The sequence below is a fragment of the Polypterus senegalus genome, chromosome 2, assembly GCF_016835505.1.
Source record: "Polypterus senegalus isolate Bchr_013 chromosome 2, ASM1683550v1, whole genome shotgun sequence".
NCBI classification, from domain to species: Eukaryota; Metazoa; Chordata; class Cladistia; order Polypteriformes; family Polypteridae; genus Polypterus; species Polypterus senegalus.
Window position 1 is genome coordinate 128,963,721 of NC_053155.1, and position 26,292 is coordinate 128,990,012.

The following is a 26,292-nucleotide window of genomic DNA, read 5'->3' on the forward strand; positions in this document are numbered from 1 at the left end:
CAAAATAACAGTAAGTGGTTCTGCAAAGCATTTCTGTGCATCACTCTAAGAATGATCGATTGTTAGATTCTTAATTATATTAGTCACCAAATCTGTGTAGGCAGATCTGTGTTCAAAAAATTTGTATCCCTTCTTTTTTCCCATACTTCCATTTCAATCCCTTTATTTTTCACGTGAAACCACAATCAATGAAAGTTTTGCCCAGAGTCTCAATATCAGTATGCAGTTTTGTTTTGTTTGGTGTATTGCTGCAGTAGTTCCTGTTATTAGTGCTATATTGAAAAGCTTGATTGATGTATCATGGACAGGTTCAAATCTCTGTCTGTTCACAGTCTGGAGAGGAGTCTACAAGTTTCCCATGTGGTTTTTCATTCACAGGTTCACAGGTTACCATTCCACATCCTTAATATTACCTGGCGACTCTAACATGGCCCAGTATGAATGAGTGTGTATGTACTGTAATGGAAGTCATGCAGAGACTGGCATCCCAGCCGGGACTATATACGAATACTTACCCAGTCAATAATGGAAGGACCAGGGAAGACAATTTATTTGGGACGTTTTCTTCCCCAATATGTTAGGTGGCAGCCTCCTTGAGTTAGGATTCCATCACAGACGCCTGAACGGCATGCTGGAACCGGTAGTCCCGTTATACAGCCTTATTGGGTTCTGTGGGGAACACCAGGGAGAGCTGAAAGGAATAAAAATCTCTACTCTGTGGGACTCCCGACTGATCCGGATGTACTTCCACCTGATTATGCTGTAGCACTAGAAGTACTCTCTGGTCGAAGATAAAAAAGGCCACTCAACCTCATCCAGGCAAGTTGGAGTTTGGGTGGAAGTAGGACAGTAAGAAAGAAAGAAAGAAATTGTGTTTTGGTTTGTTTATGTCTTGTTTAAGCCTTCGTTCACACTGGAAGTTGTGTCTGTGAGGTTATGTCTGGGGTTTGGGGTGCGGCAACACGCCCTGGTGGTCACAGTATATATGCCCCTTGATAGACTGGGGCCCCATGCAGAACTGGCCTCATGCCTTGTGTTGTTAGGCTTAGGACTCATCTCCCAGAAGGTTTAGCAAATGGAAGGATGATACTGTATATCGCTTATATATTCTTGATTTTTTTTTGTTTTATTTATTCAGATATTTGCAGTTTACCTTAAATATTGTTAAATATATAGACAGGTAGGTCAGAACTCAGAATTAAAGTTATCCTAGTGCCTTTTTAATTATCTGACTGAAAAGGGCAGTAATTGTACTTAACACTTGTTTCTACTATAAAATCTTTTACTCGTGAAAGGTTCAAAGGGCTGGGCAGCCTTTCACATTGTCTTCCCATACATTCATGCATTGCGAAACCGGCTGTGAGCAAGCAATAGGAAAGACTTTGAACCGCCTGTCTGTTGCAGTTCTAGTGTATTCGTGCCGTCTTTCTTCCAGACAACTTGCACATCATCATCATGAAGATAGAATTTGCGCCTTTGAAAATGCCTTTACAGAGGCGGCTGGAGACTGCAGCTGTTTTACAATGGGTTTTCTCTTTCCTGGCACTTGGTAAGTGATTTTCCATTTTTGATTCTAAACTTTAGTTGTTAAAGCTTTTCAGATTTATTGCAATACTAGTTTAGCTCCTTTAGTTCCTCTGGTGAAATGAACGCTTCCTGTTGCAAATATTGTGCAACATGCTACACTTGGTAGTGTCAAAAGTTAGTCAGACACATGCCAGCTTGTCACGATGCAGTGTTTTTACTCTAAGTGTATTAGAGAAGTGATTGAAACGTAAGCAAAGATTCTGTATGAAAGGCATACAACATTTAAGCATTTTATACTTAAATTACCATATATCTATTTCTTGTAACCTCAGATAAACTTTATTAAGGGATACAGACATGCAGTGCTTGAGGCTGTTTAACTAATGGAGCAGGGCTTTTTTCTTAAAGGGCAAGATAAGAACCTTTATCTCGTGTAGCACTTATCAAGTTGGGCAGTGTCTCAAAGCGCTCTCCATGTTAAATAATGAGTGTTTTATACAGAACTACACAGCCAGGTGAAGTGATTCAAGGTCAGTGAGTCACTGGAAGAAAAAGAACCTGCAGACCTTTGGTTTCCAGGTGTGGGACATTTGTTCCTCTTTTTGTAAAAGTAAATGTCCATTAGAAGCTTAGTGGAACATTCTGCTGACATTTATTTGGAAGATAAATCTTCCACTGCAAACATTTATAATATGTATGTATAATATAACCATACGGTATATGTGAGTGTTGCATTACATTCATCATCACTGCATTTAAAATCTTACCAAAATGCACCTTTTTGTAAAAATCTCTTCCCAAGTCTGTCTTCGAATCTTTTTCTGTTATCACAGTTACATGAAGGCCAGAAAGTCTTAGTTTTTATCTTAATACAGATATTCTATGTATTGACTAAATAACATGATTATATTATTTGGCCTTTTACCCCTACTTATCCCCCTGTCCAGAACTACTTCCTGCCTTGAAACTGATGCAACTAGAAAAGGCTGTGACACCCTCCAACCATGTGGCAGAAGAAGCAAATTCTTTGTTCTTACTGATTTTATGTACTATTCGCCTACAGTATATTTGTGCTTTTCCTTATGCAGTTTTATAATTGTTTCATCCATCCACTTTCAAACTTACATAATCCATTTTAGAATCGACTGTATCCAGAGCCTCTCCCAGCAGCATGGGGCTTAAGGCAGGAACCTGCTGTCACAAGTACCAATCTTTTGTATGGCACCAATACTCATTCAAGTGGGGCCAGTCAGCAGTCTCCTAATAAGCAAATCTGTGAAATGTGAGAAGTGTACCTGGTATGGTAATCTTGTTATTTATGTTGTACTAACTTATATTGCTATTCAATATGAAAGGATCTGTGTATATATCAGAGGATATAATGAAAAGAAAATAAACTGCTCAAAAAATTTAAGAGAACACTTTTGACAACACATCAGATCTCAATGGGAAAAAAAAAATCATACTGGATATCTATACTGATATGGACTGGGTAATGTGTTTGGAATGAAAAGATGTCACATCGTTTGATGGAAATGAAAATTATCAATCAACAGAGGACTGAATTCAAAGACACCCCGAAAATCAAAGTGAAAAACTTGTATGCTGCAGGCTAGTCCATTTTGCTGAAATTTCATTGCAGCAACTCATAATTGGTACTCAGTAGTTTGTATGGCCCCCACATGCTTGTATGCATGCCTGACAACCGCGGGGCATGGTCCTAATGAGACGACGGATGGTGTCCAGAGGGATCTCCTCCCAGATCTGGATCAGGGCATCACTGAGCTCCTGGACAGTCTGAGGTGCATTGGTTGGACCAAAACATAATGTCCCAGAGGTGTTCTATTGGATTTAGGTCAGGTGAGTGTAAGGGCCAGTCAATGGTATCAATCCCTTCATCCTCCAGGAACTTCCTACATACTCTCACCACCTGAGGCCGGGCATTGTAGTGCACAAAGAGGAACCCAGGACCCACTGCACCAGCATAGGGTCTGAAAATGTGTCCAACGATTTCATCCCGATACCTAATGGCAGTCAAGGTGCCATTGTCTAGCCTGCAGTGGTCTGTGTCTCCCACCATGGATATGCCTCCTGTGGCTGGGCGGTGGAAGGACAGAGTGGAAACAGTCGGAACTTGGGGATACTAATCGGGTCGTCCCTTTTTAATTGTCACGAGATGAATATACAATATATAAACAAAAAGCAACGAAAATAGTGCTTCAGCGCTGTCCCAAACAGGGACCTCTTTCAGAACAACAGTACTTTCGAGAGTCATGTGCTCCGCTGTGACTCTTTGCCGGCACTTCCTTTATAGCAGTATTTCTGGAAGGGGCTGGATTATGTGCCCTGGCTGGGCAGCTTCTTGGAGCTGTGAGGGAAGAAGAACAGGGCAAGGTCAGCAGTAGCCCCCCTCTCATCTCAGCAGGCTATTGTGTACCTTTCCCCGGCCCTTAGAGGATGACATGCATAACACTCCCCAGACTATCACTGACCCACCACCAAACTGGTCATGCTGAATAATGTTACAAGCAGCATAACGTTCTCCATGGCTTCTCCAGACCCTTTCACGTCTGTTACATGTACTCAGGGTGAACCTGCTCTCATCTGTGAAAAGCACAGGGTGCCAGTGAATGAGATGCCAGTTCTGCAAAATTCTATTCTAGGGCAAATGCCAATCGTGCTTCACGGTGCCAGGCAGTGAGCACAGGACCCACTATTGGACGTTGGGCCCTCAGTCCACCCTCATGAAGTCTGTTTCTGATTGTTTGGTCAGAGACATTCACACCAGTGGCCTTTTGTAGGGCTCTAGCAGTGCTCATCCTGTTCCTCCTGGCCCAAAGGAGCAGATACCAGTCCTTCTGATAGGTTAAGGACCTTCTACAGCCCTGTCCAGCTCTCCTAGAGTAACTGCCTGTCTCCTGGAATCTCCTCCATGTCCTTGGGTCTCCCAGCACAGTCTCAGAAAACCTTCTCCGAATGGTACATATTGGTGTGCCACCCTGGAGAAGTTGGACTACCTGTGCAACCTCTGTAGAGTCCAGGTATTGCCTCCTATGATACCAGTAGTTACACTGGCCATAGCCAAATGCAAAACTAGTGAAAAAACAGTCAGAAAAGATGAGGAGGGGGAAAATGTCAGTGGCCTCCACCTGTTAAACCATTCCTGTTTGGGGGTCATCTCATTGTTGCCCCTCTAGTGCACCTGTTGTTAATTTCATTAACACCAAAGCAGTTGAAACTGATTAACAACCCCCTCTGCTACTGACCAGATCAATATCCCAGAAGTTTCATTGACTTGATGCTATACTCTCATTAAAAAGTGTTCCATTAATTTTTTGAGCAGTATATGTTGTGCAACGTAGAAACACACAAAAACAGACACAAGCAACAAAACTATTCCTGTCCTGGGCCTAACTCAACACAAAATCACATACCTACCTTTTTACTTCACTCTAGTTCCTCTGATCAATCTTCCTTCTCCTTTCCAAGTGAGCAGTTTTCTGCTCTTCATTCCCAGCTCTAACCACTCTTTACTGAGGAACTGTAGCTCCTTTCAAAGAGAGGCCCTGGAAGATATCTGGGGCATGTGGCAGCCTGTCAGAAAGTACATAAAGCAATGCCATTGGGACAAATACAGCTGTCCCTTTAAAAGGCCAGAACCCACAATTGTGGCCAGAGTACAGCAGCAACCTACTACTGCTTCAGACAGGCTTGGAGAACTAAAAACTTACTTCATGACTTTCTCCAACAGCCTCCAATGTTCCCTCTGGTGTGTGGCAATGGTCTGGCCCTACTCACAAATGACACCTTGGCTTACCATGCAGTGCACTTCACCACCCTTCCACACCTTGTGCTGTCCTTCATTATATAAAGTAAATGGGAATAGAAGGATCCAGAAGACAGAAGAGGGGTGTGAGCCAGGTCACAAATCTCCAGGTGATATATCAGTTGGACCAGGAGCGAGCTCCTAGTTTCCACCACCTGGTACACCTGATCATTATCTAGTACAAAGTGATGTGAGGGTGTCAAGAACCCATTGGTGGGATGCCCATCCACTGCAGCAACAACATTCCTTGGATACTACAGGGAGCTGTCATTCCACTGCTAATGCTTGATGGACGTGGGTAGGGAGTGAAACTAAAGCTGCAGTGAGGCCAGTGGGTCGGGGCAGTGTCCATAGACCTTGCAGGGTCACGGTTTGAGTCAGGCATCACTGGAGTTGCTGTATCATTATTGTCCAGTCCAAGATCTGCCAGATCATATTTACCTGCTCCTGGGCCTCTCCTCTGGACGATGGGTCTTATAGCCAGGCTCGTTGCCCCAGGCAGGCATGGTGGTCCCTTGCCCAAATTTCTGTGGGGCCATTATCTTCCTTGGGAACACCACCACACACCATCATCAGAGTTGCCCCTGAACTACCAGACAGCAGACAGAGGTAGGGTACTTCCTTGACTTGCTGTGGATGCAGGTTAGACAGCCCCTCTTACTGTCATATTGTTCAGACAGGATATACTGGCCTGCAACAATGAGGATTGAGAATCGAGGATGTAGGCAGTGTGTCCATTTAGTTGAGCTGTGCCTTAAAAGAGAACCATGAGAGGGTTAGGCATGACCTCAAAGCAGTACCTTTCTCCCCAAGCCCATCCATAGTTCATTGGATCTTCCTCGCAGGGACAGTTGGCCACCATTTGTTCTTGCTTGCCACAGCGGTAGCACTGAAGAGGCAGGGATGACTGCTCCCTTCTCCATGGAGCCGTTTTGGTCTCCCTGGTTCGCGTCTTAGCTCTCTGCGATCAAGCTGGGTGAATCAGTGTCATTCCTCTGGCCGCTTGTTCTGGCTGGAGGCCTGATGACATTCAATGAGTTCCATATATATATAGTACATATATATATACTGGCAATTAGGGGCAGACCCACCAAATCCCAGTTACAACCACACAATGACATTTATTTTATTTATTTTTACAGCATTCCTTATTCAGACTTATTTCTCTGACAATAAACAATACAATCTTTTTCTTCCTCCACTTCCTCAAGTCAAGCTATGTCCTCCTCCTCTCCCAACTCCCTCAACGATGTAGAGGTCTCCTTTTTAAACATGACCCATGACTACTTCCATGACAAAACCATAAGCTCCAAGAAGCACTTTTGATTCAGGTGGAGCTATGTTGGGACATGAGATCCTTCTTTTGACAGCTCCCCCTGGAGGCACACATAGAACAGAGCAGACCTATGGAACCACAACTCCTATGTTGCCCTGCTGGTGTCCAAATAAGGAACACCAACAGTTATGCTGCCATCCAGAGTACTGAGGAGTAATACAGGTGCTGGTCATAAAATTAGAATATCATGATTTATTTCAGTAATTCCATTCAAAAAGTGAAACTTGTATATTAGATTCATTCATTACACACAGACTGTATTTCACATGTTTATTTCTTTTAATTTTGATGATTATAACTGACAACAAATGAAAGTCCCAAATTCAGTATCTCGGAAAATTAGAATATTGTGAAAAGGTTCATTATTGAAGACACCTGGTGCCGTACTCTAATCAGCTCATTAACTCAAAACAATTGCAAAAGCCTTTAAATGATCTCTCATTCTAGTTCTGTAGGCTACACAATCATGGGGAAGACTGCTGAATTGACAGTTGTGTAAAAGACGACCATTGACACCTTGCACAAGGAGGGCAAGACACAAAAGGTGATTGCTAAAGAGGCTGGCTGTTCACAGAGCTCTGTGTCCAAGCACATTAATAGAGAGGTGAAGGTAAGGACAAGATGGGGTAGAAAAAAGTGTACAAGCAATAGGGATAACCGCACCCTGGAGAGGATTGTGAAACAAAACCCATTCAAAACTGTGGGGGAGATTCACAAAGAATGGACTGCAGCTGGAGTCAGTGCTTCAAGAACCACCACGCACAGACATATGCAAGACATGGGTTTCAGCTGTCGCATTCCTTGTGTCAAGCCACTCTTGAACAAGAGACAGCGTCAGAAGCGTCTCGCCTGGGCTAAAGACAAAAAGGACTGGACTGCTGCTGAGTTATGTTCTCTGATGAAAGTAAATTTTGCATTTCCTTTGGAAATCAAGGTCCCAGAGTCTGGAGGAAGAGAGGAGAGGCACAGAATCCACGTTGCTTGAGGTCCAGTGTAAAGTTTCCACAGTCAGTGATGGTTTGGGGTGCCATGTCATCTGCTGGTGTTGGTCCATTGTGTTTTCTGAGGTCCAAGGTCAACGCAGCCGTCTACCAGGAAGTTTTAGAGCACTTCATGCTTCCTGCTGCTGACGAACTTTATGGGGATGCAGATTTCATTTTCCAACAGGACCTGGCACCTGCACACAGTGCCAAAGCTACCAGTACCTGGTTTAAGGACCATGGTATCCCTGTTCTTGATTGGCCAGCAAACTCGCCTGACATTAACCTCATAGAAAATCTATGGGGTAATGTGAAGAGGAAGATGCAATAGGTCAGACCCAACAATTCAGAAGAGCTGAAGGCCACTATCAGAGCAACATGGGCTCTCATAACACCTGAGCAGTGCCACAGACTGATCGACTCCATGCCATGCCGCATTGCTGCAGTAATCCAGGCCAAAGGAGCCCCAACTAAATATTGAGTGCTGTACATGCTCATACTTTTCATGTTCATACCTTTCAGTTGGCCAACCTTTCTAAAAATCCTTTTTTTGCATTGGTCTTAATTGATATTCTAATTTTCCGATATACTGAATTTGGGACTTTCGTTAGTTGTCAGTTATAATCATCAAAATTAAAAGAAATAAATATTTTAAATACATCAGTCTGTGTGTAATGAATGAATCTAATATACAAGTTTCACTTTTTGAATGGAATTACTGAAATAAATCAACTTTGTCATGATATTCTAATTTTATGACCAGCACCTATACATAGATGGAAGGCAGTCTGACACTCATTTCTTCTGGCCTCCCAGCTGAGAAAGGGAAAGGCAACTATAATAGTCAGCATGCTCCACCCATTATACAGTCCAACCATAATACTGGTCTCCCAACAGGATAAGAAACTTTTGTACCCACAAGCCAGGACTCCATTGTATCTTATTCTCCCACCATGCTGACATTCCACACCCTGTCTGTCTCCCCTAACATCCATTATATCAGCCTCCCAGTCAGGAAAATAAATGGAGTCCATCTCAGCCGGGATGCCCATCCATTTGTGACTATTTGAATCATGAAGCCAATATCTTAGGCTTTGAATTCCACACTTTGTTTTTTTTCTGTGAGTGTCTGTTCTCCTCATGTCTGTCTGTGTACTCTCTTGGTTCTCTGGTTTTCTTCACACATCCAAAATGACATGTGTGTTAAGTGAATTGATGGTTCTAAATTATTCCTTTTTGATTATGGGTCCAAGTAGTGAGTGTGTGCCCTGCAGTGGACTACCTTCTTGCTCAGGGCGGTTTCTTGCTTTTTGCCCAGTTCTTCTGGGATAGGATATAGCCCACCAAAAGCCTGAAAAGGACAAAATGAGTTTCAGAATGTAGCCATTTAATTGGCCTCAGTGGCAATCAAGTTTGACTGACTGACAAGACAAACTGTAGATCAATTCTTACTACCGAAAATGTACATATTGTTGCCACCCACCTAATTTCTTTCATTTTCTAAAATTCATTTAATATCACTGCTAGGCTTTTTATTCAGTGTCATTATAACATAATAACAGCAGCAGATATTTTAGTGGTACATGGCCTTACTCTGATATAAATGTCAATGTTATTTTCAAGGACAAGTGCAATGTAAATTTCTCATACACTGAACTGAAATTGTAAAAGCTGTATTCCGCTTATAATTTTTCCAAATGATAATGCAAATAAGAAATTTTTTGATGATCTTATTTTTTCCTAATATTTGTTAGAAGTCTGATTTAAAATGAAGTGTGTACTGATATGAAGTGACCTAGCATCCCCTATAGAGGTAACTCCTGATGCTATGAGAATAGATAATGGTCTCTCATGACCCTGAACTGAGAGCTGCTGTAAAAATATGATGAATGATTGAGCTTTCGATGATTTGAGCTGCAGACAGAGGGCACTTTCTCTCCCCCATTTTGCTACTGACAGAATGACTTATTCTTATAATTTCAGGTTTGTGTTTTCTAAGTGGCCATTTGATATCATTACACTACTATAATCGTTTAGTCAATAGTCCTGGGATGCAGTTCAGCTCTGTCCATCACCTGATGTCTTTTCATTAACTGGAAGTACTTGTCCTTCACTGAATTCAGATGCGCACAATACAATCAATATCAGGTCCCTCAGACATAACCCTTATTTACCCATTTTACAACTATGGGGTTTATTTCAGAGCTATTAAATATGACTACAGCTTTAAAGTCCTAGACTGGGGCACACATTTATCAAAATGTGAATAAGTAACACAAGAAACATGTATTGCAGTCATGTAGAAATAAAACTAACCTAAACTGATTCATTAAACAGAGAGTGTTTGTCTTTCATTTGCTCTATAAAAGCATGTTATTAGGCCTAAATTGTAAAAAATAAGCATTTTAAAGCAACACCTCTTATGTTTTCACAGTTGTAACCACAAGGAGAAACCACTAAGGCTCTAGTCACAAACATAATGTCACCCAACACTGTTCTTTACTTTTACTTCTATTTATTTAGCTGACACCTTTATCCAAGGCGACATATGATATAATTGGCTACATCTCTTTTTTGGTTTTTCAATGGCGGCACCCAAGGACCTCAGCATGGCGGCGCTTCCAGACTTCTATTCTCATGCCTCCCTGCGGCTGTCCAAAGCGGGTTCAGCTCAGATGAACACTGCCATCTGCCATGTGGGGGAAGGAACTGCTCCTAGCATCCATGTTCTCCCAATCTATCCATTATTCTTCTAGCCCAGTTGGGATGAAGACTGTCAGACTTTCCAGCTCGGTTAAGTCTCCACTCATTCCGTCCCTCCATTATGGCCTCCAGGCTGGTCAAGAAATCATCCTCCATTCCGAACTGAATGCCTGTCCTTCCTCATTGGCACTTACACAATGAGACCTGATATTAATCCTGACTATTGGACATAAAATGTTTTCTTTTTTGAACATGTATATGTGTTTTTGTACATAATGTTAAGTTAATTTGTTGGAATTTATTCGTTTTAACTAAATTTCTATTCTTGAGTTCAGCAATTAATTTGCACTTTTTTGACAAGATACTTATGTCACTAAGACGCCCTAAAGTGACTTTGCACTTTAGGGTGCTAACAATCCTAACTCATTTTCTTCTATAATCTACCCGAACTCTTCTCAGTTGTGAGCCACATTCTTTTTAGTGCTAAGTGTCAAATGTGGTTTCTCATTTCTCGTTATACAAATATGACACTTATGGTGCATTCAAATGTTGGTGTTTAAAACAACACTACATTGGGCACTAAAGTCAAATTCATACAGTCATAGAGGCAGACGCTACATAACAAGATGGAATATGCCATGTAAACATTGCTATGATGGTGTTTATCATGATAATGGCATCTCATGACCTTGAACTGAGAGTTACTATTAAAAAATGATGGAAGAATGAACTTCCAGTGATCTTCGCAAAAGGTGCTATAATAGCTTCCTATATTTCTTTTTATTGGTGAACAAATACAAATACCTTTATACTGCATCTTAGCTTACTGAACTTGATGTTTATGTATATATAGTGGTCCGGCCAGAGGACTTTATCCACATCGGCTGCAATGTTCTCCCATGCCAAGCAGTGCTGGAAAAATCATCTTGCATAGTGGCTCCATCTTTGGCATTTCTCTGTGTAGATGTTGTCACATGCTTCCTCCATTTGCTAGAGTAGTGCCACACACTTGTGAGGTCTGTGTCCACCGCCCGCTGAAAACAATTCCTCTGTTGGATTTAGAAATGGGGAATATAGTGGAAGGTACAGGATTGCAAAATGTGAGTTGTTGGTGAACCAATCATGGACCAGAGTGGCCCAGTGGAAACTTACATTATCCCAAATGACAATGAAAGTGTGCTGCTCTGGTTCCTTTTCCTGTGGGAGGAGAAGGATATTTTTGACTATGTCAATAAATGTTAGGAAATGGGGAGTGTTGTAGGGACCATGTTGTGCATGGTGATGTATGACCTCACGCTGACCAATTGCAGAACACATGGTGACATTTCTGCCATGCTGCCCAGGGATATTGACAATGGCACGGCTGCAAATGATTTTCCTGGTCTTCTCCAGGTTGAACCCTGCCTCATCAATGAAGATATATTCATAAGGATCAGCACTGGCATCAAGGTCAAGCACTCTCTGAAAAAGGCAAAATGAACATATCAGGCAAAAAGCCTACATGCACGAACACTGAGGTACATAGTCACATGTCTTTATAGAGTACTGAGAGGATGCTGTACTCACATGCACATATTGGTAACGTTGCACCTTCATTCGGTCAGAGTTGTGCTCTGACGGAACACAATACATCCGTTTCATCCTCAGCAGGTGTTGATTGAAGAAACTGTTAACTGTGGACAGGCTGACATGGTCAATGTTTGTGAACTGGATATTGTCTTCTAGGACTTTCTCAGGGTAATGGCATTATTTTTTGATTATGGTAATCCCTTACTTGTCTTTGAATGGAGAATCGCTTTGAATTGGGAATCGCTTTTCTCTGCTTCCCACAGCACAGTACACCAAGCACCTAAACACAGTCCAAGCAAAAAGCATTTCCTGCTTCTTCTTCTCCGCCTCCACTACTCTCCCGGCAAGCTTCCTGTACGTCTTCCCGACTCTGGCTCCTCGAGTAGTGGTGGTTGGCTCCTTTTATAGGACACCCGGAAGCACTTCAGATGTCCAATGATCTTCTTTTGGCAGCACTTCTGGGTGTGGCAGCATCCCTGCCGAGGAGGACTCAGCCTTTCTGCAACCCAGCAGGGTTGTGCTTCCATGCTCCAAACCAGTAGTACTATACCACGCGAAAGGGGGCTGCCTTCTGTCGTTCCAGGGGAGGTATTACCCCATGCAAGTTCCTTCCCCCAGTCTTTCCATTATGGAGGCATCTCAGCCTGGTAAGAATCGTAGCTGTTCATTAGAACACACATTATAGGATACTCATTTTACACTATAGCTATGTGAATGTAAGACAAAACATTGCACTATAGGGTACATTTCTGTGAGTACTGTAGATATTCATAGAAACCATAAAGTTATAGTATACTTTACTTACTGTAGAGAGTAGTGTAAAACTTCTCAAGTGTTCACTTACCGATTCTCTTCTCTAAAGGCCTGGATTACTGAGGCAAATGTAAAATGGCTCAAATTCAGCTGGACTCGCCGCCCAGCTTCAGTCATGGAATGATTGATTACATGTTCCATCATAGTTTCTTGGGAAATACTGACTCACCTTTGCCTTCCTCTTCCTCCTCCTCATCCTCGATGGACTCTGCTGTCTGCTGAGCCTGCTTTCACTCTCACTGTTCCTCTTTCTCTGTGTTCTTGCCTAACACCTGTCTTTATATGTAAGTCACTTGAGGCCTCCTTTATTCTCTGACATACAGTTTGATTCAATTGTTCTTCCAATTGAGTTTGCACAGGCACAACATGAGTGAGACTAATTGATAATCTAGGCGTTGCATTTTAAAGGCCAGTGTTTCTAGGTGAACAAAGTTTGCTAAATGATTTAGAATAATATCTCAGTGAGACCAATGGAATTGTATTTAAAGTGTAGCAGTTTGGAGTCACTATGTTAATACATGAGCTTCATGATTTCAGAATTGTGTGCATAGTTCCATTTTTTGCGCTTATAAAATGGGGAAAAACTGTAATTCAGCTAAAATGTTCTTATAAAATGCACTCCATTGCACAGTCTTGTATCTTGTATCTGTCGGGGCTCATTTTCATTTCATAGGTGGCAAGCTTATCATATACTGTTACTTGCGTTCCCTGACAGCATGCTGTTTTAATGCGCCTTCAAAACTGTTTCTCTCACATATCCAGTATGGTGCCTCTCATGTCTCCAATATGTGGTCTCCTGCACTCTCTGTCATATTTAACACTGTGTCAATTAGTACTCTCAAAGCCTTTATTTTTATGCATAGCCCGGAGTAGAAAATCTTTTTGGAAAAGTACTTTTAAACAGCCAAAATGTTACATGAGATGAAATCAAGACAACTGGTAACTTGTCAATGGTTTGGTTGCTTGTCAGTGAGAGCATTCTGATCATTACCGTGTAGTTAATTGCAGTAACATGTTCACTAAAAGATATCTCAAGCATTTATAGTTTGTCCTGTTACAAACATATACAAACTTCTTTTTATTTTAAGCTTCACACTTTCCCAAACTATTAACTCTGGCACTATATATGTGGCTAAGGATCTGCGCTGGTATCTGGAAGGTTGCTAGTTCAAATCCTGTTACTGTCAGAACGGATCCTACTCTGCAGGGCCCTTGAGCAAGTCTCTGAATGCCACATTCATCTGATCCTGATGCCAGTGTACTACTAAAGTTCAGTTTGTTGTCTCTGGTGAGGCTAGCAGTATAATAACTAACTTCTGACACCAGTCTCCACTTTCTAAGATGTAGTGTAGTACAGTATGTAGTACAGGCTGTGATTATCACCATGTGTTTATACAGAATTTCTCAAGGGCAACATGAATCCATATGCCATTTCAGTCCACAACATATTGCATCTGCTGATACTCCAGTCACTGAACCCAGTCATCGCCAGCTAGGTACCCTGGCTGCATTCTGTCCCATATGCACTGTAGATATAATCCACTTACAATCCACTCTACAATTGAAATCAGCCCCACCAGAACTTCTTGTACACCTTGGGAACAGGCCACTGTGGCAGTGGCATTTTAAATGTTTTGCTGTGCCATATCTTCTTGGCTTTTTACCTGCTTATCCTACTAGCCTGGTGTCATATTTAAATGGCACAATATAATATGAAAGTGAACTTTGAATTGGGTTTAGGTGAAAAACGCTGACACAGGCAAGGAAACTTTGGCAATTTATCAAGATTGACAAGTTATCCCATTTTTCTATTCATCCACTTCTGGAGCCCACTTAGTCAAGTTATAAAGCCTTATTTTTTTCATTCTGTTTTTTTTAACAGGCAGGTAGAAGCCTTGCTTCATATCTGGGATGCTTTCTGTGCTGTGTGGAGTTCCTTTGCTCTTCCTGTGCTCTTATAAATTTGAATTGGCTGTAGTTGAAAGGAAAAATACTGGAACAGAGAGCATAGACAACTTCTCCCTTATTTTCTCCACCCATTTCTGCAACTCCTTTAGTTCAGTTATAGAGTTGTGGGGGGCAGAAGCAATTCTGTGACTGGTCTTTTATCTATCTATCTATCTATCTATCTATCTATCTATCTACATATACATATATATATACACAGTATATAAAGAGAGAGTATATGTATATGTATATACATATGTATATATATCTCTCCATGTTTAAAATCCAACGTCTATCTGTCTGTATGTCTGTCCGCTTTTCACAATGGAACTACTTAGCGGATTTAGATCGGGTTTTTTTCTATAATTTGCTTGAACATTCCAGTTGATTTTGCGACTTCTCTCATTGCGCTATGTATCATAGTTTGCTTGCGGTACCGATTTATTTGTGCGAATGTGAGAGATATGTAGCAGGCTGAGGGGAGGGGGTGTGGGGCCATCCTCACTCATGCACGTGCCACAGGGCATTCCTTACCTCCACTTAGCTAACGAATGAGAGAACTACTTAACAGATTGAGATCGGGTTTTTTTTTCTATAATTTACTTGATCATTCCAATTGATTTTGTGACTTCTGTCATTGCGCCATATACCATAGTTCACTTGCAGCAGCGATATATTCGTGCTAATCTGAAATAGAGGCTGCGGGCCGAGGGAAGGTGGAAGCGATGACGTCAGGAGTTGGGAGCCAGGCAGGACCCTCCTCACTGTCCTATTTCACTACTACACGGGAGGAGCCGCAGGGGACGGCTGGTATATATATTATGTGAAGAAAAGAGATCAGAGAGAAAGATTAAGGGTTGGGTCACAGTTGCAATATACATTCGACAACGATGTCGGAAAGACTGCTGAATTTATGGTGAATGAACCTGGAAATTGGTGCAGGGAGGAGATGACTTGAACAGAGGGTGATGGAGGTGATGTCATCAAAGGATGACCGGAGGTGAAGTCATCAATGAGGGACGGTCGTAATGCAGTTCTTCCTATGACGGGATCAGGTTTTGGTATAGAATTCACGTACCAGGATTTTGTTTGGTCTTTGGTTTTTCTGATGAAAAGAGGAGCGAAGCATTAGTACGCTGTCTTAGATCCCCGTCCGGTGAGGTTTTGTGCTCCATCAGTCCTTCTGGCTGCCTCCTAATCATGCATTCATGCATCTCTGACAATATATATACGGTATGGCAAAAAAACTCTTCACTTGATGTGATTTACAAATGTTGTGGTGGAACATTCCTAAATGATTTTATATTCTGGAGTTGACAAATATAAACCAGTGCTAAAAAGTTAAAACTGATATGTATTCCTTATGTATTTCATTTTTTAATTATGTATATCTGAGAGGTGGCTGTGTAGTTTCACAGCTGGTTGATCCTGTGTGAATCTTTTTTCTTCCCATGTTCTTTATTTTATATAGTATTCCATTATGAATACGATTCCAGGATGTGTTATAGGTTCAGCACTATTTTAAAGTTGTTCTCAGATCTTTTGAACATTATTAACATAGGCAGGTTAGGCAACTCACTAAAGGCCACACACCTTAAAATGAGGATTGAAATTCATCTTTGTGGCTTACTGTCTAGTGCCTTAGTAACCTGCTCATGCTACATGCCTGTGGTACCCTAATAACATGTTTTTAAGAGGGCCATTTGTTGGACTGTCGACAATTTTAAGATTAATTTGTGGCTCAAATTTTTTATTGCTGAGTTGTAATAACCCTCAATAAAATTGTGTGGCAGAAAACACAAGTAGGTGGATTTAAGAATTTAAGCCGGGTATACGCTTTCAATTTTGGCATAATTTTAAACCTGACTTTCTGTCCAATTTTGGGAGTCGACCTGCATTTTAGCTTAATCAACCGTTGCTTCCTATGCAGAATGAGAGGGGTTGCATTGCCAAATTTTATCTTACGATTGTGCTGTTGTACAAGTGGAAGGAATTCTGTCATGTCATAAACTTCAGTTTTCTGTCTAGTAGGGTGAGATGTCTCACAAGTTGATTTCCTGATGTCACCATCAAATTGGTTGATAGGTTTTGAATTTCAGCTTGCTGTGGTGGCTTGACATTGGGTATTGCTATTACCACTGTTGTTATTTTCACCTCTTTTGATTTCAAAAAGCTAACTATCATATAACAACACATATACGACTAAATAGCCAATGACAAAAGTGTTGTATGAAACTTTACTAGTAGAACCTAAAATAAACAAATACAATGATAAATTACAGGGATTATACCTCCAGATCTCTCTGTGAAATTGACAGACCATATTGTCTGTGTCTTTCCAACCATCCCCGTGTCTAGTTACACATTTTTCTTTTCTTTGTAGTTTTGGAGCAAAGCACAGCAAGATACACTTTGGGAAGCCTGTAATCATATTGTTTTTTTGAACTGGAAAAGCTTTATTGCAAAATGTCCATCGGGGCACTGCACATGTATCATCTCAGCAAACATGTCAGTCAGACTGAACATGCTCATACAGTTTGAGCACATATATGACTTGATCAAGGTTTCTGAATAACGTGTATGCCCAGCATTAGACAGAAGGGCTGCAGTTGTCATGGACAACATCCAATATTAGCAGATTGCTATGTTTGTCCACTGTATTCACCAGGGTGTCCAAAATTCTTGACAATATATTTTTTTAAGAATAGTAGCCAATGCTAAAGTCAAACGTTTTCAGCCTTCCTCATAGTAATGCAAGTAGAACTGCTATTTAGAAAAAGCAGTGTGCAACTTTAAGCGTGCATTCTAATATTTATGACTGTCTTGTCTGTATATTTTAGTTTTTACTGTTCTTATTCTCTGGTTAATGGTTTCCTGTTGTCCTCTGCCTGACTGCGGCTTCAGTATACTTCCTTTCTTCAACTTTTCTTATTCTGAAAAAAATGCATCAAAACAAATACTTCCACAATTTTGTTTAATATACATTGTTTTTCCTAGTTACAACATACTGATAAGTGTCTCTTTTTCCAATTTACAGCCCCATCACCCCAGTTTGCTTTGAAATTCCAGATGAAGGACAGTTCCACATCCATTCTCTTGCTCTTTCTCTGTTTCTCTGTTCTGCTTATCTTCAATCATACCTTTATTTCACACAGCCTGTAACTTCATGTTTCATCCATGCCCTTTAAAAACAGAATTATTTTTTTAATTATATGTATATGGGTTGACCGAAAATGTGACATTTTTTATTGCAACCAATTTATAATAAAATTGTTTAAACATTCTAATAGGATAGATTTTGTCATAATCACGACTGAATTTTGTGGTCTTATAGCATTTTCATGTATTGAAAATCTGTATTACAGGAAATACAGGAAAAGGCTAAAAGACCTCAAAATTCAGTCCTTATCATGAGAACAGGCAACCCCTAACGGGAGCAGCCAGAAGAAGAAGAAGAAGAAGAAGATAGCCTTTTCCTATTATGAAAGCCTTTCTAGGGGTGTGGGCTCTGGGGTCATAGATAGATAGATAGATAGATAGATAGATAGATAGATAGATAGATAGATAGATAGATAGATAGATAGATAGATACTTTATTTATCCCGAGGGAAATTCTTTTGTCATATACATGCTCAGTGCAACAAGAGGAATAAAGATAAGGTAATAAAGAGTTAAGAAGATCAGTAGTAATAGTGCAAACAGAATAACTAAATAAACAGAATAACAACATAACTCTAAACAAAATATCAAATAACTATAACTATAACTAATAGTTTGTATTATAACTATATAACTCATTTTATGCAAAGCAACAAACAACTATAACAAAAAACTATAACAGATATAATAAATTACAGATTATTAGTGCAAGTGGTGCATGTGATGATGGGAAGGATCACCTACAGAATGAGGAAGAATTATACAGTCTTATTGCCACAGGTAGAAAAGATTTCCTGTGGCGTTCGGTTCTACACTTGGAGGCAATGAGTCTTTTGCTATGCATGCTCCGATGACCCATCAAGGAGGCATGCATGGGGTGAGAGGGGTTGTCCATGATACCGAGAATCTTTTTCAGCATTCTCCTCTCAGACACCTCCGCCAGGTTCTCCAGTCTGACACCCAGAACAGAACCAGCCTTTTTAATCAGTTTGTTCAGCCTGTTGACCTCAGCTGTCTTCAGCCCACTGCCCCAACACACAGCTGCAAAAAACACCACACTCTCTACCACAGAGTTATAGAACATAGTCAGCATCTTCCTACAGACATTGAAAGACCTGAGCCTCCTCAATAGGTAAAGTCGGCTCTGCCCTTTCTTGAAAACCGTGTTGGTGTTCTTGGACCAGTCCAGTTTACAGTCATTGTGTACCCCCAGGTACCTGTAGTCCTCAACCACCTCAACATCAGTTCCTCTGATGGTGACAGGGGTGGGAAAAGGAGCCTGTTTTCTAAAGTCCACAACCAGTTCCTTTGTCTTTGTGATGTTTATCTGTAAAAAATTTAGCTCACACCACTCCACAAAGCTGTCCACCACTCTCCTGTAAAGGTCAACGTTTTCACTGAGCTTTATCCGATCTGTGCATAAATCCTTTGAAACTTTTATTGTATTCTCTTTGTGATTTATTTTAGTGTCTTGCACGTTTTTCAACTTCTTGCCTGAATTTTGACTTTGATTTTTGCCTCTCATCTTGTTTTATTTTATTTTTGTTTGTTTGCTTTTTGCATACATCTGCAGGTTTAACTCAAGAAATTAGTTATCTGTTGTCTTGCAGAGTCAGGACAGATGTATTTGCTATTTATCATTTTTCTATGTAACTTCCGTTAAATTTAACAGCATCGAGTAACAACAACAACCACATTTAGTTATATAACATATTTTCATACAAATGGTGTAGCTCAAAGTGCTTTACAAGAAAAGTTTATAAAAAATAAATATAACATTATGCAATACTATATAACAAAGAATAAAGTAAGATCTGATGGCTGGCAAGGGTTTATAGGCCACGAGACCACCCAGCCCTCACTGGGCATTCTATCTAATGTAAATGATCTGAATCAGTCCTTATGGTTCAAGTCACTTTCTTAATGCTGTTGTTAGCTGGCCAGAGTGAGGCATGTCAGTGAGATCTGTTTGACACGCAATTTGTGAAGCCTAACAACTAATTATGCCTAAGATAAAAAAATAGGTTTGTTCCTAATAAAACAAAGTACAAATAGATCAGAAGATAAAATAAGCGAAGGCCCAGAGGCAGAAGAATGATCAAAAAGGTAACCAGAAATTCAAAAAGAGAAATCCAACCCAAATGTTAGATGAGCATCAGACATCAAAGTTGTCAAAAAGTTGGCAAAAGTTGTTGCCGCAACCATACAAAAAGCCCCTTAATCAAAATAACCAAAAATATCCCAATACTAGGATGCTCACTGTACTGCGCTACCATGTTTTATACCATTGGCAATGATGTCACATCATGCAGGGAACACTGCTAGCAACAGACGGGACAGCCCTAAATAATGTGGCTGCACCCATGTTCAAAATACAGCAAAAAGCTTACCAAACAAACAAAAAAGTTAAGAAAAAATCAAAGCAAGTATAATGCAAGGGAGTAGTATTTACATATCATAACATGCAACCCAAGGAATTCATGACACTAATAGTTCTTTTACTATATCTGCAGCATTGTCCCCATGTGCATTTTTTAACCTGGCTGGGATACTGATCATTACTGATTTCTTCTCTTCCATCAGAAATTTAATACCAGCCTGTTGTTTAAAACAAACATCCCTACATGAGGCCATGTTGGGAGCCAAGTGCTTATTGAATGTTTTTCCAATTAACTATGACTCAAATGTAAAAAGTGTTGAAGTTTTTTTGGGCAACCCTCATACAATTTATACATGTAAGGTATGCTAGAGCTTCACTGATCCAGCATCCTGAATTCAAATACAGGGCTCTGTTCTCTTTGAAGGATTTGCACATAGTCGCTGTGACTGTGTCTCCATCAGGCAGGGCTTATGCTTTGGGAATTCAGTTCTTATTTGAGGTAGTCAAGTTAATAAGATTATAGAATGTCCCTTAAACAAATAAAAAATGGAGATTTGCTTAGCTTGTTTTAATACTGGTGGTTTGCATTTTTCAACAAGCATTGCTGGAAGAAGCCTGGAGACCAAGCAACCATAACTGTGTTTGTTTAATCACAGCATAAGTCCTTCCATACTTCATCTCTGATTGAACGTCCAACCTTGTTCAGCATTTATTACCAGTTTTAGAATTTTTAGAGTATTTTATGTTAGTTAAAAAAATATTTTAAATTAGTAAATTATTTTTTTTCTGTTAGGCATGTGTCCAGTTTCTCTTCATTGGTTTAATGTGGCTTCCATCTCCTAATCACTGAATCAACAGTGTCCACCCCCCAATTATTCTAGTGTATGCACTTTAATTTTTTTTATCTCTGACTTATTTTGATGGCTCAGCATGGCGTTCGTTTTCTCAGATGTGCTTTAGGTTTACTACCTGAATAATGCACCTTTATCATGGCAGTTACTTTAAAGAATGTATTGAGAACAATTAAGAGGTATTTGTCTTTTTTTTTTAAACATTTTTACAGGCATACAACAACACCACATTAAAAATAAATTAACTTGGAGATTTAGTTCTTTAAAATAAAAATATCACAGAACAAAATTTCAATCTCGAGCTTGTTATTCAGTAAATTTATAGATTTAATCAAAGATGTGAATGCTTTGGCATTATGCATGCATATACAGCACATCATATGTGTGTAAATTAAGTATAGCACCTGCAACTACTGTATATAAGCCAATTTGAAGTACACAGTGACATATTTCTCATTGAATATCACTGCTACATCCACTACATATGAGTTTTTTTTATTTAAAAACATACACATATACATTATTGGTCAAAATTTTTAGAACACCTAATTTTTTCCAGTTTTTCTTCAAATTTAATCAGCTGAAATGCAACTGCCAGAGGTTTAAATTTAAAGTAGAAGCATAACATTAAAATCTGTGCCAAATGCTTCAAAATATTAAAAATTATGATGGCAACAGAAGTAGTATTATAGTATTATAACTACTCAGGTTTCTCTCAGTGCCATCTCACTACTCTGTGAAGCAGCAGTGCTAACCACTGTGCCACCATGCTATTCAAATTCTCTAGAACCATCCTTTAATCTATAAATACCTTCTGGACCACTACTCTGTATAAGCTCACTATTTGACTGTCACTGCATAAATTGGCTTCTGATAATTATCTTCTTATATCTCATAACATAAACATAAACAAAAATATAAAAACCTTGTAAACATACTGCTATATATTAATTTGATCTTTTAATAAAAAAGCACATTGAGCATTGTCTCGCACTAACAACCTGAGCCTCCATCCAACTTTTTTCTGAACCCATTATTTCATTTTCTTGGTCTTTGAGAAGCTGGTGACTATCCCAGCAGCAGTGGGTAGAAGGCAGGTCAAACACTAAGTGACACAAAATCACAGTCCCTCATAAGGGAACTGTTAAAAAAATGTATATTTTCTGGATGTGATGGGAAATAAGAGTATTTAGGGAGGCCATCTATAGACATAGCATTGAGACAGCAGCACTAAACTTGGTGTTAACTTTAGGCCCAAAAACTAAGCAAAAGCTTGAAATGATTCAATAAAAGAAAGTGATGTGTTAATACCTGTGAACATATTCACTTTTTCATATTGTCTTTGTCTTCCAGCGCCCTGTTGCTACATTCTTTTCTTCCTACTGATCTTTACTCGCTTTTGGATGGTGAGTGTGATTTATGCCACTTGGTGGTTTTGGGACCGAGAGACACCATCGCATGGCGGGAGACAGTCCCAGTTTCTGCGCAGGCTTAGACTTTGGAGATATCTCAGCGATTACTTTCCTATTGAGGTGGGTGGAAAAAATATAAATACTGTATTGGAATGCAGGGGCAGTTATTGTAATAGTATAATGTCATTTTTTACTGCCACACATTTTTATAATTGTTGCCTGTAGACATTTATTTTAAATGCAGTAATGATAATGTCTGTGATCTGTCGTGACAGTTTTCAGATTTTACATATACCTTTTTTGACATCATCAAATTTCTTCTAGAATTAAATACGTTAATGTGAGAAAATCCTGTTCGCAGATCAGAACTATAAAGCAAAAAATGAAAAGCATAATACGTGGTAAAAACAAAAGGGGATTTAAAAACCTGACTACAGTATCAGATTTCTTTTTTGAATCTATTTAGTAGTACTTTCAGCTCAAAACAAAGCACCCTCTGATTCCAATCAGGTAACAAATATCATTTCCTATAATTCCTGTGCTGGTCGATGTCACTTCCATTTTGCACTGTTGCTGTGCCTCTAGATAACAAATATAAAAATGTAAAGAAGCAACCAAATGCATGTAACACTATTTTTATAAAACCTGTTTATGTGCTGCTAGGAAACTGTGCAGCAAAGCTGTCAGACTTTGAAAATAATACAATCACCGCGTGTACAAACCGCCCTCACCTCAGCTGTCTTACAGATGGTAAGGTGAGATCAAATCCCAAGTCGGCACGTTCATAAGCAGTTGTAGTCTGCAAGTGTGTGAACAGTTAAGGCTCCCTAAAGGTTGTTCTGTTGTCTGCTGTTGCACATGGTGATATAATTTCATTATTACATGTCACTTTATTTCCTGTATAAATGCAATTTCCTTTTTTATTTTTTTCAAATTTTGCTTTTCTTCACAAGAAGAAGCACAAATGAGAATTATGAAGTACTGATTATGTATAGATGAACTTGCATCTGAAATAATTTAAGGGAAATATGAGTATAAAGAAAGCAGTGGTCTAATAAATGAGCAATATATATTAACATAGATACCATAAAAGTAACCCAAATGCTTATCATCATCATCTATTACCTGAAAGTTGTAAAGATTTTGCAGATCATTCAGCATTAAAACATTATTATCAGCTTATATAGAGAAAAATGTATTCAACTCACACTTTTGAGGGAAGCATTTCTAAATTAAGCATGGAACATGGGCAGCATGGTGGCCTAATGGTATGGGTTGCTGCCTTACACCTCTAGAGATCTGGGATTGATCCTGAGCCACGTCACGTTTTCAATGGCGTTTAAACATTCTCCTTGTTTCAATATTTGTTTCTTCCACATGCTTAAATTCCCTCCCACTTAACAAAGCCATGCATATTAGACTATCTTGCACCTTTAAAAATTACTTTATTGTGCTGTTTGATAAGGAAAATAGTATTGATCATTCCTCAACAGTGCAACAATCAAATTCTTTTATCCATAACTAGCAAAATATCCGCGCTTCGCAGCGGAGAAGTAGTGTGCTAAAGAAGTTATGAAAAAGAAAAGCAAACATTTTAAAAATAACGTAACATGATTGTCAATGTAATTGTTTTGTGACTGTTATGAGTGTTGCTGTCATCAAAGATTTGATTATCATTATTTCTTTCAATCAGGTTCGTATTTGGAGGATGTGTTGTGCACAAGTTACATTCCGTGTTTGTCAACCGTTGTGAAGATAACAGGTTTCATTCATCGAAGTGTTCACTACCCAAATCGGTACTCGTGAATCTAAGATGTTTAACAGGCATTCCCGGTATTAACTTGTGGATTTGCCTGCGAATATTTAGCGGCAGCGTGTCTATTAACTTGTGGATTTGCCTGTGAGTATTTAGCAACAGGGTGTCTATTAACTTGTGGATTTTTCTGCGAGTATTTGGTGGCAGCGTCACGAAGTTGTTTACATCTAGCTGCATCAGAAAATGTACCACGACGTCTGACACGCCTCCTTTTTATGGTTTTCTCACAGCTTGGATTGCTGCTGTCATAATCAGTTTGAGTTTCATGGTTTGTTTCAGTTATGTTAGTATTTGCAGGACTTGTGTTGAAGTGACATTTGGCATCTGTCAAGCGTTGTAAGCATACAACCAGTTTCATCGATAACTTCACATCCAGCTTTTGAGAGTTTAAACATTCATAAACATCAAAGTGTCCACTACTGAAATCGTCACCTGTCAATCTAAGATGTTTAAGAGGCATTGGCGGTTCTCCAAAGGTGTAAAATATTTGGCCATTTCGGTACACTTGAAAGCAACAACCGAACAATTCACCGGCAGCCATCAACTCACATGCAGAACCATAGGTGAAGGGCTTAAGCATTTCACTCTTATAGTGCTCCTGTGTAGTATAATTATCTCCTGTACCGTCATCAGTACACACCTTGAATCTGTCCCAGTCATTCAATACATAAGACACAATGTTCCTCCGAATATCAAGAGTGAGCCTGATATGCAATATGTAACATAGAGAATGGAAAAGGCAGGTGGCATCTCTGGGCATGGAAACCACTCGGTAAGTGACAGTTCTTTGATCGATGGTGATGACCTCAATAGACATGTTAATGGGGGTACGTTTGGAACGGTAAAGGAAATGGGTACCTGAACAATGTAAAGTAAGTCTAAAATAACTACACAATAACTACAATTGTAATAAACGAACAATAAAACAGCGGAGAAGCCGTGGATTAAATAAAAAGGCTGCAGTTATCAGCAGGGAGACATAAATACCGTGGCAAAGCAAGGAAGGGAATGAAGATACCGGAGCGACGGACGGCCTTATATAGGCAGGCAGCCAACTACGTGGGAGGAGTGGGGATGGGTGACACAATGCCGCCTCACACGGCGACGAGCTGCAGGCTATGGAGGTATATATGTACATAAGTAGGATTCAGTTAGAATTTCAAAATGAAACCTACTTAACTTTTGCAAGTAACCTGTAAGGAATGAGCCTGCCAAATTTCAGCCTTCTACCTACACGGGAAGTTGGAGTATTAGTGATGAGTGAGTCAGTGAGGGCTTTGCCTTTTATTAGTATAGATTAAAATATATTATGATTAGAGATTACATTAGAGAGCTGAATGGCAGAGGTTTTGGAATCACTCATCAATGATAAACTGGTGAATAGATTGGGCATACTTTCATGATGAGGGGAAACCAAAACACAAAGTCAAGAATCGGAAATCCTCTTCTTATGTATTTTAGAAAACTGGTCTTGTATTTGTCTTAAACTTTAGATGATAGGCAATGGCAGCCACATCCCTAAACAAGGAACTGACAGGACTTGTGACCACTGTGGTAATCGGGGAATGGCAGACCATCACCTATAACCAGCTTGATGCAACATGAATAGTGGCATCATTAAATGTAATAAAAAAATCAAAAAGTGTATTTGTAAATAAAAAAAAATATTATGTGAAAGAAAGCAAAGAAAATTCCAGAAATAAAAAACACCAAATTAGTCTTAAGCATAAGGAGAACTTGGCAAACAGCCTACTAACCATCAGACTAAGAAAATTACAGTTAGAGATACTCATCAAATTACTTAAGAAGGTCTGTTAAACTTGAATATGTCCTTCAGTGGACTAGCCTCCCAGGGTTGGTAGCGGTGATCGTTCATGCAAGTAAGAATTTAACAAAACTCAAGAGAGATATATAAATATAAGAGAGGCCCACCAAAATAATGGCATGCAACCAGAGGTAAAAAATAAACAAAA

The 26,292-nt window shown here is 39.7% G+C and overlaps 1 protein-coding gene across 1 annotated transcript in view; it reads left to right on the plus strand.

Annotated features, from left to right (window-relative positions):
- The first annotated feature begins 1,405 nt into the window (after positions 1-1,405).
- The window catches only part of mogat2 (monoacylglycerol O-acyltransferase 2), an 86,457-nt gene continuing 61,570 nt past the window's right edge, over positions 1,406-26,292 (plus strand). Inside the window, exons 1-2 of the mRNA XM_039746094.1 lie at positions 1,406-1,549; positions 22,445-22,623. Coding sequence (XP_039602028.1) covers positions 1,456-1,549; positions 22,445-22,623 — 273 coding nt within the window. The 5' untranslated portion in view covers positions 1,406-1,455. The remainder of the gene's footprint in view (positions 1,550-22,444; positions 22,624-26,292) is intronic.